The sequence below is a fragment of the Syngnathoides biaculeatus genome, chromosome 3 (assembly GCF_019802595.1).
Source record: "Syngnathoides biaculeatus isolate LvHL_M chromosome 3, ASM1980259v1, whole genome shotgun sequence".
NCBI lineage: Eukaryota > Metazoa > Chordata > Actinopteri > Syngnathiformes > Syngnathidae > Syngnathoides > Syngnathoides biaculeatus.
The window spans coordinates 13,090,583-13,106,811 of NC_084642.1; the positions used below are offsets into that span (position 1 = coordinate 13,090,583).

The 16,229-nt window shown below is 39.3% G+C and overlaps 1 protein-coding gene across 6 annotated transcripts in view; it reads left to right on the plus strand.

Moving 5' to 3' along the window:
- The window catches only part of ush2a (Usher syndrome 2A (autosomal recessive, mild)), a 207,714-nt gene that overhangs the window by 65,912 nt on the left and 125,573 nt on the right, over positions 1-16,229 (plus strand). For all 6 annotated transcript variants that reach the window (XM_061814395.1, XM_061814394.1, XM_061814398.1 and 3 more), the window contains 4 exons: positions 2,529-2,635; positions 3,010-3,133; positions 12,744-12,874; positions 15,485-15,611. In XM_061814395.1, the coding sequence (XP_061670379.1) occupies positions 2,529-2,635; positions 3,010-3,133; positions 12,744-12,874; positions 15,485-15,611 (489 nt within the window). The remainder of the gene's footprint in view (positions 1-2,528; positions 2,636-3,009; positions 3,134-12,743; positions 12,875-15,484; positions 15,612-16,229) is intronic.

Genomic DNA, 16,229 nt, shown 5'->3' on the forward strand with positions numbered 1-16,229 from the left:
ACACACACACACACACGTTCTTACACACTCACTCAGTAGCACCACTCAACAGAACAGGGCATTTATTGATTTATGCATAATTGGCCTTAGGCCCTTCTTGAGGGGAGAAATATGCATGAAAAGGGATAACCCTGTCAATAAGTTGTGCTTATGTGTGTAGCGTAACTGTACGCTTAAGAGCCCGTTAAGACATGTCACTTGCTGCGAAAACAGAAAAGTCCAACATGCAGTTGGGCTCCTGGGAGGTGCTCCACTATTTAGATGCTTCATTACAATCTCAGCAGCTAGAATTAACCTATATTCTGTTGGACTGTTAACCTTATGTGTGTTTGACGCCACACTAATAAGGTAACTTAACGTATCATTGTTTGAAACACACTTCGGTGAATTAACAAGCACCTGAAGTCAACATACCGTTCACTTACACTGCACTAAAACTTTATCTCTGAAAGGTAATACTGGTGACCCATTGTTCATGTACAGTACAAGAGCATATTGGAATTTATAGCTTTATATGTCTATAAATTGTTTAAATAGTTCCACCACCACACCTTTAAATAGACTTAAGTTTTGCACTTTTAACAATTTGAAAAGTAATGTATTCAAAACAATATTACAGTATATTGGGTTTTTAAGTTAAAACGAAGTAATCATCCCATCCCATTGAAGCATAAGGGTATTTACATGTAAAATGCATTTCTACTTGTGAAAATTTCACATTATGAAACGACTTCCAGAACAGATTAATTTCATAAGTAGAGGTACCACTGTATATCATTAACTGGAGACTCTAAATTGCCCCGAGGTGTGATTGTGAGTGCGACTGTTTGTCTCGATGTGCCCGTTCAGGGTGTACTCTGCCTCCTGCCTAATGACAGCTGGGATAGGCTCCAGCACTCCCACGATCCTCGTGAGGATAAGCGGCTAAGAAAATGGATGGCTCTATGTATATATATATATATATATATATATATATATATATATATATATAATATATATATATATATATATATATATATGTGTGTGTGTGTGTGTGTGTGTATGTGAGCAGCAGACAATATTCTTAATGCCACCATAGCTCAATTTCAATAGACTGATAAAGCTATTGATTGGCAGTAATTTATGGTTTGGTGTGCCAAGATGAGAAGCTGTCCACTCCCCTTTTAAGAGCTCTATTAGAAGTCGCAGTGAAGATGGTCACACGTATGTCACGGAGAGCTAATTTACACCCACTGAAAACCATTTAGACCATTAGGAGACACACACAGAGAAACACAAGAATGGAGCGGCACTTAATTGCACATACATCTGTACACTATTTCGTCACTGGCTATGTTTCCCCTCACCATTATTGAATATATCACGTAGCCAGTCTTGGCATGATTTATTGATAATACATATTGACGCTGCGGCTTCCAGTAATACCCAGTGCATTTCAAAGGGACATTTAATTCAACATCTAAAGTGAGGAAAGGAAATTAAATTGACTCTTCGCCGGATGAAACGGTAACATTCGGTAAGACAATTTGTTGAAAATACTAGGGGTCAGAAGGAAAAAAAATGAAAAATAGTGATACCTAGTCTTGATTAAAATACTAGTAAAGCATTGTGACTTTAATACCTAACTCTGTCCTTTACATGGCTAGTGCAGCATTAAAAAAAATCGTGATTACCGGTATCATACTTTTTTCTCATTATGTATGCTTCCACAGCCTTCTAATGAGGCATCTGATGATGACTTTGTGAACAGGTAGTTACCAATTACGCATTATAAAAGACTCTTAAAACCTTAAAGGTCAAGTGTCATCCCTATAAACATTCTAAAATAGATAACAAAATGAAAAATACATATAATATTATTCACTTCAATGTCTCCACGCAAAAATAATTATGAGCGGAGAGCATGTCATCCATACGCAAAGTTGCGGAAGTTTCATTCGACATCCAAGTGGTCGCCATATTGGCTGCATTTACTGTCCGTGACGTCACCCCCGACATTCGCCATTGAAAACACGCTGTGGCCCCTACTGTGGAACACGCCCCTTCAGACATGGAAGCTCTTTTCGAAGAAGAGAAGAACGTTTCACAACCGAGTGAAGTGATTGGGGCAATATTATCCTATCATTTCAAGCCATATTTAGATTATATGTGGATCACTTTTAACTAACAACAGACCCCCCGAAAGTATGACAGTATGTAGCGTACTCAGCAGCGAGCGATGACAACACTGTGGCCCGGGTGCGACGAGCCGATCACGGTTTCGGCCCGGGTGGCACCAAGGTGGCTCATCGCGGCGCCGAGCTGGGGTGGTTCAAAAATCATGCATTACATGACAGTGGCCCTTTAAGTTAAACACTATTCGTATATACTCACAAGGGTCAACAGCATGTATGTCTGTACAATTTAATGAGAAGTAAAAACCAAAATGTTTTCATTCTATATATCCTATTTTGGTATAGTATTGAGCCAGCTTCAGTTTCAGCAAGAGGAATTGTACTTTTGCCGTCTTTCTAATTCTCTCTCTGCAGCTCCAACAGGATTGTCTTCACCTCGACTATTTCCAGTCAATGAAAGCACCATTCAGATAGAGTGGGATATCCCATCTCAACTCAATGGACCGCATCCGATGTACCAGGTCTGTAAGCAGGTCAAGGTTTTCTTTTGTTGCAGACGCAAATCACAGTGTAGTCATGGGAAAGAGTTGTGCATGGCAAGAGGGATGGTGTTTGTTTTTATCCCAATCATAACGTCCCATTGCGTCTTATGGGAATTTCAATCCATCCAGGACAAACATGCCCTTAAGTCAAGCATGATCTGTCCCAAATGGGCACCAATGGTCAAGGTCACAATGGCCTCATGAAATACAGTCTTCCCCATGGCGCAATAATTCATGAGCTGATTATGACAATTCAAAACCAAAGTCTAGTAGGGTGGGATAGAGGTTGCACTATTTCAAGTATTGTTGTCATAGTCTTCCTTGTATTCATTTTGTCTTGTTGTTATTTCCAGGTGGAGAGGACGGACGTTTCTCTTTCAGACCCCCAGGGTCCTTTTATCAGAGGTACCAGGTTCTCAGGAACTGGGTACTACCGATTTCCCAGTGACACCCTGCCTTTTAACACTGACTTCAATGGTAAGACAGTGCATCCAGACTCATTCGAGATGTTAAGGGCTCAATATACACGACATATTTTTTTGTATGCTCCCGAGGTAACGCAATATATATCAAACATGGCTTTATAAAGAGAAGGAAAATGCATTAAATCGGATATGTGCAGATCAGAGTCAGGTCTCTTCCAAATTTGGATAAAAATATCATCCCTGATATCTGCCAATGTGACAGCAGTGTAAACAAACAGATCAGATCTACTCCATCAATGTGGCAAATACATGCCCATAGATGTCTTCAAACAACACAAATATAGAGTAACTCCTGCTTCTAAAATCTTAGATACAGTTAAAACATATGAACCATTAGCTAGCTAGTGACATAATAATTAAAAATGGTGCATTTGGTCTGGGGTCTGGAGGTGCTTATATAGATTTATTTATTGACATATATTTCAGCGTTGTCACAACCCTGTTTTGACACTTATGTGCATTTTGGACAGCTGAAAACATTGTATGTCTTCAATGAATGCAAACCGAGATGGGTATATATATATATATATATATATATATATATATATATATATATATATATATACAATGTCAACATGTACTATCTCCCACATATTGCACATATAAAGAGTTCACAATATTTAATGATGTAGAAGCTAAATTAGTTTTAATCATTTCAATCCAGCCATAGTGTTATCATATACAGTATAGTGGCTTTAGTTGTGGTGTTATTTTTTTTTTTTGACTAATTACTCTGCATTATCGCAGTCTTCTCGTGACAATCGTTTAGGATGACTTCTGCAGTCATCTTAAAGGACAATTATGTTTCTGTTTACAGGGATCATTAGTGGGTTGAGCTGCTCAGCTAAACATGTTCTGCTTCATCTGAGAACATCAGCCAGTCTGACGCTCATAATTAATGACTGCTGATACTAATCAGTCCGATTTGAGCAGCAAAAGCTCTTCTGTGCCATCCAAAGCTCGTTCACTGCCTGCGTAAACGTATCACAACTTTCTTTGTTGATCATAATTTTAAAGGTCCCATGCCATCAAATTTTTCCAGTTTTCATAGTCTTTGATGTCCTTTTATCTGGTTTGGAAGCGTATTTGGGTTTGAAATGCCAAGGATGCCCCTTTTCAAGCTATTCTAGTCTTTAACAGGGTTGCCACTGAGTCATAAAAATTCTTAGCCAACGTCTCTAAACACAACAAGTGTGGTTCGACACGCCCTCAAGGTACTTAACCTTGTGACCACATGATCTACGTGTGTGAGTAGATACTGCAAGTGTTTGCCAGACTGTACAAATTTAGTGCCTAAAAAATTTGGGGAAATTACTAGCTTCACACAAAACCCCAACTTTGTGCGCTCTCGCTCTGACACAACATGTTAAACATTCACATTCTTAGCCCAGCAACACATGGTGTTCTATGTCCCTACTTGTACACCCATTTTCCTTCTTTCTACCATGGTTGGTGTGGTTTTCTTTCCTCATGTTTGACCCTTTTGTTTCCCTCTGCATTTCTTGTAGAAGTCAAATATTCTATAGAATTCAACTCATGGTTGTGTTTGTGTGTCTGTTCTGAGTTGAGTTTTAACCATTACGGTATAAATTGAACTAACCTGGAAATTAATACAGGCATTTACCTTCCTTCATACCTTTTTCCAAATGAATTACATTTTAATTTCATTTCAACCAATATACACAATTCAGGGGAGAAGAGCCTTGGTGAGAGAGGTAAAGAAGAACCCAAAGATGTGTGGCTGAGCACCATAGATGCAGTCAGGAGATGGGAGAAAGTTCTAAAAGGTCAAGCATGACTGAAGCCCTCGACCAATCGGGGATTTATGGCAGATTGTCCCACAGGAGGCCTCTCTTCAGTGGAAGACACACGATGGACTTTGCTAATAAACACCTAAAGGACCCCAAGATCGTGATAAATTAGATTCCCTGGTCTGATGTGACAAATGTAGAATTTTTTGGCCTTAATTCTATGCAACGTATGAAAAAAAAAAAGTTCTGCTCATCACCTGTCCAATACAGTCCCAACTGTGACACTTGGTAGTGGTAGCATCATGCTTTGGGGGTGTTTTCACCTGCTGTGACAGGACAACTGCTTGGAATTTAAGGAAAGATGAACTGGGGAAAGTTCAGGGACATCTTGGCCGAAAACCTTCTCCAGAGTCTCACGACCTCAGCATAGGCTGCAGGTTCATGATCCAACAAAACAATGACCCTAAGCACGGAGGAGTGGCTTCAGGACAACTCTGACTGTTCTTGAATAGCACAGCCAAAGCCCTGACTTCAACCAGTTGAGCATCTCTGTTGAGACCTGAAAAATGCTGTCTACCAACGTTTACCATCCAATCTGACAGAACCGGAGAGGACCTGCAAGGAGGGATGTCAGGGGATCCCCAAATCGAGGTGTGCAAAACTTTTTCCATCATTTCCAAAAAAGACCCAGAGCTTAACTCAAAATTGTGCTTCTTCTAAATACCAAGCAAAGGGTTGGGATACTCAAGTCAACACCGTTTACTGTGTTTTTGGTTTTCATTTAATCTCACCCATGCACCTTGATCACAAAGAAAACAGACGTGTTTTCTCTGAGTAGAACCTCTCCTCCACCCTCCTCCTTCACAAAAGGTAATGGATCAGACGATCACTTCCAGACCAGATCTATTCTGGACCATCAATGTGTCAGCAGTCCTCAAACCATCGCCCTCTTACAACCATCAATACTAATAGCATCATCTACAGACAATTATTCCCATCGAAGCGCACGGAACAGCGAACAAATCAAAGCCAAATTGGATTATGAATGTAATGCAGTGTAATGCCCCCTCGAGAGTCAATTGATCACAGAGGAGAGAGTTGTCAATCGTTGATGCCTCGAGGAAACCAGGCAACTCTGTGCACTCACAACTGTCACATTTGGATTCTCATATACTGTACAGTGTTTTTAACCATTTTTAAAAAAATCATTTCCATACACAAAGCCTGTGACCTCTTATTTGGATTGTAATTCAGAAACATAGTGCCCCACTCTGAAAACAGTTTACTGTGTTATAGTTTATGATCTCCTTCCTAAACATGCCAATTAAGAATGCACCTTTGAAGGGGATCAACACTTTTCATGCTAAATCTTTGTTAAAAAGATTATCTATATACAGTATATTCTTTACATTTGTACTCCCATGTCTGGCCTTTGACCTTATGTTATGGCCACCAAAGGATTTTTTTTTTCAGAGTAGGTTGTTTTTTATGATTATGATAGCAGTACATGCTTCCATAAAATGAGTCTGTTTAGTTGTGATTAACGATGCTTCTTAATCCTGATTGAATCCGGGGTACTTAAGGTCAGTGTGTACCACACTGAATCTTACTTTAGCTAAAAGAGGATTATAAGTATATGCAATTAGTGCACCGATATGAATAGCAGCTAAGTGCTTGTTTCCATAAATGCATGTTAGTCCATTCATCTTTTCTATGATGCATCTATGCATAAGAGTCCCATGATGTGACTTCCTACTCGTATCTTTATCGGTGAAGGAATATGTGCGGAATACATTACACTGGGAGAAATAATGGATTTAAATGGACACTGGCTCTAAAACAGATTATGCAGTTCTCCCTCCCCATTTGTATTTGTTCAGTGTTTTGAGCCTGAAAAAGGCTAATTATAATACATCCTCATATTTAAGATAATCCATGTGAATTTCTTCAGCCTTCATTAAATGAAGAGAAATCAAACATCACAAACATTGGTTAGGCAAAAAAAAAAAAAAAAAACTCGAAGAAAATAGAAATAATGGGTGCCAGAACAAATATACTTGGATCATTTACAGTACAGTCTTGCAGCACCACTGGAGTGACTGAGCAGGAAAGAGGGAAATGTTAAATGATACAAATTATTTTTCCTTAATTAATATGATTGATTGCAGGCATTGATGTTGAGAGAAGAGGGGGAGAAATGTGTGAAAGGAAAGTATGCACAGACATCATTAGTTTTTCCCCATTTAAAGATTAATCAGAAGAGGCTGGGCTCTTTAATTCTGTCATTTGTATATTTAATGGGCTGCAGCAGAATCTATGGGTGTAATTAGCTAGCTGCCACGCTCTCATTAATACGCCAAGCTCTGATTAATGCCAGCAGAGCGCTAACATGACTGGAGTTATTCAGGTTACGTTGGCTAGATGATGATCGTCCGTTTGCTGAGACACATCAGAAACAGTTAGCATAGGAAACAATACAAATAATCAAATTATCACAAGACACTTTTAAAATCTCATATTGGTAATTAAATATTTTGAGAAAAATTGTGATCCACTATTGCATGATGCAAAAGTACGTGCACATATCACAGCATTATTATGTCAGGAAAGAATCCGTCACACAGTGATGTTAATCAAGGATAACCCTCCCATCCTTTTTAATGAAACCCTAGTTTGTCCACCCTCCCAGTTTGGGGTTCATTTGGTAAAATGTGAACATCGTAAATGAATGTAGTGCAACGGGCGCCGTAACTCTGCTCTGAGGCAGGTTGGACTATGTAGATGTAATTTTGTCGATGTGTACAGCCGGCGTTTTTTTTTTTTTTTTTAAGGTGTGGCCACATCGTTCTAGGAATGAACGCAGCCAACTTTGTTCGCCGCCAAAGCAAATTTCCAATCATTCCCTTTAAGTGAGGTGAAACAACTGTTATGTACGGGGATGTCTCTATGTGGCAGAGCGATCGATGCATGACTGGAGCATTGTCACTTGACTGGTGTGGCAAAAAACAGTGTTATTAAATACAGTATAGGCTGTTGAAAAACAAGGGCATCTTCAGTCACCCAGATTTGACCAGTTATCACACTCGCAAATCTGCACTGTCAAGCACGAAAAATCACACGTGTAAAATTTGTTACGAGTAGTAAAAATAGATATTGAAAGACGTTTATTTTGTGTAGTCTTGAAATTAATTTTATTTCATAAAACGTTGTTAGATAACAAGCCTGCTTCTAAACAATCAGTATTCACCCAGAAACTGAAAACACAAGTTAACTGTACTGAGCATGTTCGGAAGTGATGCCAAAGGACATGTCCCGAGCTGCTTCATGTACTGCGAGCGCATTTACTTCGAAAGTCATCAACATAATTAGCCATGTCAAAAGAAAATCAGTTACAACAAGGGTGCACAATGCGTCAATCGCGAGGCAGTTTTGGTTAATCGTGTGACGGTGTGCCCCAAAAAAAAAGACATTAGACTAACATCCACCTCGCCGCTTGATTCAAGTGTGGACAATACGTCGAGCGCACTCACATAAAGGCGCATTCTAGCAAGCCGTCCTCCTATTTACGGCAGTCACAGTAATGCGCACATTGAGCCCACCCACCTAACATCCCCCGCCCCGCCGTTCAATCGCGAGAGGCTGGTTGCTTGAAAAGTACATCTTTGGGGGGAAAGAATCTGGGCATCCCTGAGTTACGTTGAAAGCATTTCTGGGATATAACACAGTTAATGTTTCAGTATCTAACTGTAATAAGTATGAGATTGTGACGTTAGACTAGTCTGTCCATATATCTAAATGCGGACGGTCATTTTCCCCCGTTGTACCGCGTTATCTTGAAGTTGAAAACTTTTCCCCTCTCCATGCTTTAGGAAGATATAGATCATCTACTGCTATCTTTCTTCAATGGATTGACAATAGATAACGCCATAAATTACACGAGATTATAGCAATATATCATAATGAAATAAAATGATTTGATTATATGAATATTTAGTTTTGAAATTGAATGTCTATTGACCTCTTTAAAAATCTCTGTCTCAGTCTGTGTGAGACAATAAATTGTGTCAATAAATTATGATTATGGTATTAGGTAACAACTACATCGTCGGGTATAACAACTCAGTACGTTATTTTAAAGTCTTGAGATTCCATCCCTAATCACACCCGCAACTTTATATCTGCAGGCATGACTTGTGGACCACACCCATAACTTTACATCTGTGGGCATGACTGACCACACCTGTACATTTTTCAAATGTGAGTGACTGCATCTTAAATAAGTTAGGGAACTACTCTATCCCCGCCATGAACAATATTTCGGGCACGTGCCTCCCCACTTCCACAGCCTACCCACGCTTTGCTGAAATTCCCTGCTTGTCGCAACGATCCTTTTCGCTTGCACAATAATCAAAATGTCACTTTTGAGACAGAACGGCAGCAGCGCCACCTATGAAAATAGACCCCTTTAGTAGCACTGTTTTAGCCATTTGTCCGTACAGCAACCTGTCTCACTTTTGACTTATCATGCCCACGCACTGAAGTCACTCTTACATTTTATGTGATGCACTTTGGTTCACTGTGATTTTTATATTATTTGAAAAACAAAACGATTGTAACCAGAGAAAGTGAACTACGATTTAGCGGAACATATGACACTCTTGGATACTTTTAACTAGATGACTGTGACAAATCCGAATAGTGGAACCCTATCGAAAATACTTCAGATGATTTTGTGTGTATGTGTTTCTGTGTGGAGTGCAGACTCCTGTCATGATGCATGCTCAGGTCTGTTTGTTGATGGCTCCTAAGTGGTTGTCAGCATGAAGTAGCACAAGTCCTGGGGGGGATTCCCTTGGAAGTAATGCGGAGCACGAGCAGAGTGTTACTTAGCTGCTGTACATTTGGACCAAACAACTTACTGAGCATTTGTTGACAGTCTGTCCCTCCCTATCAAGTTGTTACACACAGCAGAAATTTCAATGAAATTTTAAAAAAAATTTCCCGGTTATCCACAGAAGTAATCCATTCGCAATTTTCTGACATGCAAAAAAGTCAGATTCTTTTTTTTTTTCTGTTGTAGTGTCTCTTTAATAAAGACAAAATACAGTTACCATCGATGATAACCAGACCAAAACAACATCAAAAAGTTTCTCTAAACCAAACTTCCACAGCAGCATTGTGTTTGGACGCTCCGCCTGCACACATGGTACTTACTCGCTCTGCTCCCAGCACCCAACTGTTTTCCAGTCACAAATCTATGATCTGTTAAATTTGTGACGGAATACCATTGGAAAAGGATAAATAAGATGATGTTACTCATGTGTGCTCTGGCTACTTCGGCTCACGATATTTTCACCAAACTAGAACTGAACGTGCCATCAAAGTCAATGGAATCTGTAATAACAGCTAAGCGGAACATTGGTAGTCCTATCTAAGACAGCCAATACCTATTGTCACTTAGAAGATCCAGTGTTGCGGGTCAGCACTTACTGATCTCCTCGTGCATCTTGCCCTAGTAGTGTTTCGCACCATTGCATGCCACTCAGCAGTGTAGGCCCTATTGATGTTACTGTACTCCTGCACTTTCATTGTTTTACCCCTGACTAAAGTCCACCGCTATCGTAATTCTGCACGAGTTTTTGACATGTACGTGGAGGTACCGTACGTTACAAAACTGTTTGAAAAAACATCAATTCCTCTTGGAAAGTCGGTATCTGCAGTCACCCTCAGTCGCCGGTTCCACAGCAACAAATATATTGTCGATTTTCTTTCTGCAATGTTTTCACCGTCATTCAAAACTGAGCATTATAATATTATCTTTAGCCACAATTTTTGGTGCAGTTCTTGCAATGGACCTCATTAGACCGTGCAGGTGTACCTAAAGAAGTGTCCGCTGTGCATACACAATGCCGTGCGATTTTTTTTTTTTTTTTTTTATGGCAATCTTTTTTTATCAGGGATTAAAAAACAGGATGCAGAAATGTTGATGGAGACTATAGTGAGTTTCACATAAAATTGATGTGCATAAAAACAAAAAAATATTTAAATGGCACATAGAGAGAAAAGCTAAAGAGGTAAAGAAGAAGAAGAGCAAGTTTGAAAGCAAGGGGAAGCGATCAGAAAGTGGTCAGGGAGAAGGTTAAAGGGGGATAACGTAATGTCAGGTATCTGCCATGACTTCACTCTTTGCACTGACAAGGTCACCAATGTAAATGACATAAGCCTGCTTGATGTACACAACGCATGTCTAAATGCAAGGACTTGCTCATGTCTTCACTGCATATTGTGCACTCTGTACACATGTACAGAAATCAACAATAGACAAGAATATCACATGGTCAGCACAAAATTACTTTGAGTGCAGTAACAATGGCTGCTCTGAATCTACTTCTAAGGCACGTTATATTTAACATGCATGAGAAAAGTGTTTGCTGTCCTATATGCGCGAAATTCAATATTGTGTGCCGTATACTAGCTCATTTCAACAATAGGCCCTCAGAATTAAATCTTTTTAACAAAACAAAACATAAAAATTAGGTACATCCACACAGCCTAATCTAATCAATACCAAAGTTTCGTAGAAAATATGCCTTTACAATAAGAGCGATATTAGGTTTTATTTCATGATGTCAGAAGTATTTGTACAACAATGTTTATTATTGTGGTTGCAGTGATGTACAACTGTACTAGCTAACATTGTGCCCAGTGAGTGTACCGGTATGTTCCTTCTCAGAAAAGTGTTCAAAGAATCTATTTGAAATCGGGGTTCATCTTGAAGTGTCTTTGTAACTGTTTGACTGCGGCGCATGTTATGTGAAGTCACTCTTAATTATTTTGCTAACAGCGGCTCCTGGTGAACCCTGAACTTTTTGCTTTCAACTCTTCAGATCTTCCCACACATCCGTTCCCCACAGAGAGAGACGTACACACGCTCATAGATGCACCCGTGAAACTGTAGCTCTGGTAGTGGATTAGCATTCAATCTCGGATCCAACGGAACATGACAGCCCAGCATGCTGGAGGAATTCTTGTCTCTGTGTATGCACGTGTCAAACAGAAAGACGAAGCATTGCTTTTTACTGAAGAGGTTTTGTGCATTAAGGAGGAACTGTACATTATGCAAACTCTCACGAAATTTGCGCTGGTGTCCCATCAATGACAACAAATAAGATTGAGAGAGACCCATGTTGAAGTTTTACCGCAGTTTGCACTTTTATTTCAGTAGAAACATTACAGAGAACTACACTGAAAACTAAAGTCAAAAGATCCCGCAGTCATACATTTAAGACGAGGAGCGACCACTCCTCTTGAGTAAGCGGAAACACAAAACAAAGTTTGTTCTAAAGGCAACGGGAAGTTGTTGTTGACTTTCACTTTCTGGGCAAGCACTGTGAAGGGAAGGAAAAGCAACGTGATGCATAGGTGCCAAATATCTTTGGAGGATTTCGGTTTTACAGATAAAAGCAAGAGATTACAAGTAAGATCTGTTAAAATAGTGGTATCAAATCCATCCTCTGAGGCTCGTCCTCTGAGCTTCATGTTTTCCCAAAGTATCTTAGTGGTAAGATTATCCTTGACAGTTGGCTTATCGGGAAAATGAAGCTCAGCGTTATAGTGTAAAATTGGGATATTATGAACTTGATGGAAATGTAACAAGAAGTACCAATTAATGATTTTGTGTGTGGGGGGTTACTCAATATTGAACACTGTTTATTATTAAGCTAATAGTTGTAACTAATTTTTAAACTTCTGAAAACCTTTTTATAGAGCATAGTCATGCAAAGTTTCTGTAGTAGGTTTTAAATTTACCGTTATAACACAAAACTCACTGCGTTACTTACTTTGCTTCAGGTGTTGAATTGAGTTTCAAGACTCACTCTCCAGATGGCTTGCTCTTCTGTGCCCTGTCTCCTGGAAATCAGGAAGAATTTCTGGCTCTCCAGATAAAAAACGGGCGCCCCTACTTTTTGTTTGACCCTCAGGTATGGACACTTGGTTGTAATTTCACGTGAACTACACTCCATTATCGGTTTCTAATGTTTTTGTGATCATACGTACTAACATGAACAAATCTTATTAGAAACAGCTCAAAATTATTTGTCACTGAAAATTAGTCACATACTGTAAGTCATGATAATTTCATTAGTGTGCATTGAATCCAATGTTTCATAGTTTAAAATCTAACTGCTCTCTTGACATACTTGCTCACCTTCAGCAGTCCTTTTTTTTTCTTATCCCTGATCCACCCTCTGCTCCTCTTCTGTCTCTTTTCTTCTCTCGCCAGCTCTCATCTTATAAATGTGATCTGTAGCCCGCTCATTGCGTTCTGTCAAGGAGATGGACCGAGAGTGGGGGGAAAAAACTTTAAAAGTGTGTCAACGTTTGAATTGGACTGCAATTAACTCATTCCCTGCAGTCACCACGCGTGAATACCAATTGCAAGCTAATTAAGCTTTGCACCCTTGCTTGTGCACGCGCGCGCGCACACACACTGGCGCACTTCCCTTATCCATCCTAACAGACACATGTTGAGGGGTTGAAAAGTCAATGACTTGGATGATGAAAGCAATGATAGCAGATGATTGCACATATTTCCATGCGGTGACCATCTAATTAGGCTCTGAAACAAAAACAAGCAGACAGGACTTAGAGTATATCCCTTCCTCAGCAGTATCCATGCAATACTTGTAACCAAATGTCTCAATACAAATGCAGCCAATATATTAGTTATGTATGCACCTGTTTGCACGCTTAGTGTGTGTGACTTCTATGACTTGGCTGACTCTTTTGTTTAGGCTAGTTCAGGATAATTAACAGTGGAAGTGGTGTCATGGTTTATTGGTGTTCCCCGAGATACATTCAGCCTGGCCCATTACTTCTCCCTATTAGCCTGTTGCGCTAGCCTAATGGGATTACAAGTGCATAGTGTGTAATTTAGCATGCAGGCTAATGATATGCTTATGAAGTGCCTACATGACAAACATGGCATGCTACAAAGTGTGAAATACCTGTTTACTGCATGGGCATTGACGCAACACCCACAGATCTTACATTTTGGCTAATTAGGCTTTACTGCTCTAGAAATGGACTGCAAACAGAAAATGTTAGCAATTGTCATCAACTCCATTTAGAAAAGGTAATACAGTAACCTGTTGCACAGTGAGGACAATGCTTTATTTTTATTTCAAGATTTCAAAAATCGAACTGATACCATGTTAAAATCTTAATTAAATGTACAAGCAAGTTTGTAGTTAGACTTTTTAAAGGGTTCCATACCTGTCTTGCAAGTGTAAAAATAAATTGATGACAAAGCCAGAGCATTTAAAAGTGGGTTAAATGTTATATTATAAAACTTGAAACAGTCAATTGGGCATACACCATCACTGATGATACATGAACATTATAAACCACCCTGTAGACCAGAGTAAATACAGTCTTGACTTGACCGCTGTCAGGTTTAGCCTGAATATATTACCAAAATTAGGATGTAGCAATATAAATTTTTGCCTTTAAGATTCAGTTATCTATTCACATCCCGGAATTTGAAGACCTGAACCAAGGCATTAAGAGGCTTAAAAAAATAAGACCGCTAATATGTGTGAGCCAGCGATCAAGGTATCAAATGGAAAGATGTGCTTTGGTGAGCAAATTAACACCAATTTCAGTGTTACGTATCTGCAGGTGTTCATTTTTCAAAATGATGTTTTTTTTTTAAGTTCCAAGCTATCTGATAATCATTGTCCGTTGTTGGTTATGATTAAAACCGTGCGATTGACACCATCTATCCTTGTGCTTTCTGTTTTCACACGAATAATGTAGCATATTTTGGACCTTAATGTAATAGTCCAACTGCGCTTGGCCTGCAGCATAGTTAATGCTTGTAATAACTTACTCAAGGGCACCAGTTGTGTGAGTTGTTTAGCATTTTTTGTCTATTTAATTGGCATGAATTTGGTCTGGTTATGGGTTCCATTAAAACAGTGAGTGTGAGGCAGAGCACCTTTTACCCTGCTGCCTTGTTAAGAAGAGCCATCTAGTGTTGGTTGTAAAGATGCCAGAGGCTGTTATACTTTGGCATTCATACATTTATTGATCCCATCATTAAATCTTCATCACCATTTGTGTGGATCTGTGTGCTGTCAGAGCGTGCTTTTTTTTTTTGGGGGGGGGGGTGAGTGTTTACCAATCTAGCAGTCATGTTTTACTATGTCTCTAACTTGCTAAAAGCTGATGACAACAATGATGTCAGACTTTAATGGAGACACCCCTCTTCAGCCACGTTGGCATGTGCTTTTGGTGACTTTACATGAATGAGCTTTGAATGAAAGTGCCTAACACTGGTTCCCCAAGAGATTGAGAGAGAAACCCTTAATTTAGTTCAGTCTGGAATTTTGATTATCACATCACCACCATGCAAAGTCATTTTATTGTGGCTATTGAGCAAAGAAGCCATCTTAACAGCTCCATTACTGATTTGACTCGGTTTCCCATTTGAAGCAAATACAGTATACAGTTTTTCTTTTCACCTTCTCATTCAAAAAGTTTGATTACACAGTTTTTTGTTGTTTTTTACTCATTTGTGCTTTTTGTAGGGCTCAGTGGTGACTGTGAGTGCACAAGGGGATGGGGGGCGCCACTACAACGATGGAAAATGGCACCACATCATAGCAACAAGGAGAGGGGCCGTGGGAACAATCGTTGTGAACAATCAATACAGAGGTAGCTGCTGCATGTATCGCCTGTTTGTGAGAGTTTTTGAATGCAAGTGTGTGACTGTTAATAGCTAAGGATATTGAAGTAATTGTGCGCGTCAGCTTCATTGTGTGTAAAGTACCCATTTGTTGAGGTATTAACCATGTTAAGCCCAGCTTCTATTTGAGGGACCTTGGGAGAAAACTACTGCACACAAACTTGCACGCATGCACACGTCTTCGCTGCTTTCACATTTTTCACTGGTATGTTACTGCTTGTTAATAACAATTTTGTGGACAGCTTTTTACCACTTTGAACTTAATGGTTTTTACTTAACAAGTAGCCCTTTAACGATAGCAGGAAAATCTATAGCAAGTTGCTCGACAATATTACCACCATATATTAACAACTACTGTACACAAAGACAACAATCCGGTGATAACTGTTCAATAATTATTCAGAATAACTCTGTAATTGGAAAAAAAAATTTCAGTAAATAGACACCAGAAAAGTGTAATATCGATATGTGATGCATGTGTATCAAGCTGTATTATAAGGGAAAAGAACTATATGATCCATTGTGACATCCAGATTTTGTCCCATCTCTGATATATTCAATGCAGGTGATTTCCTTTTAATGATGTC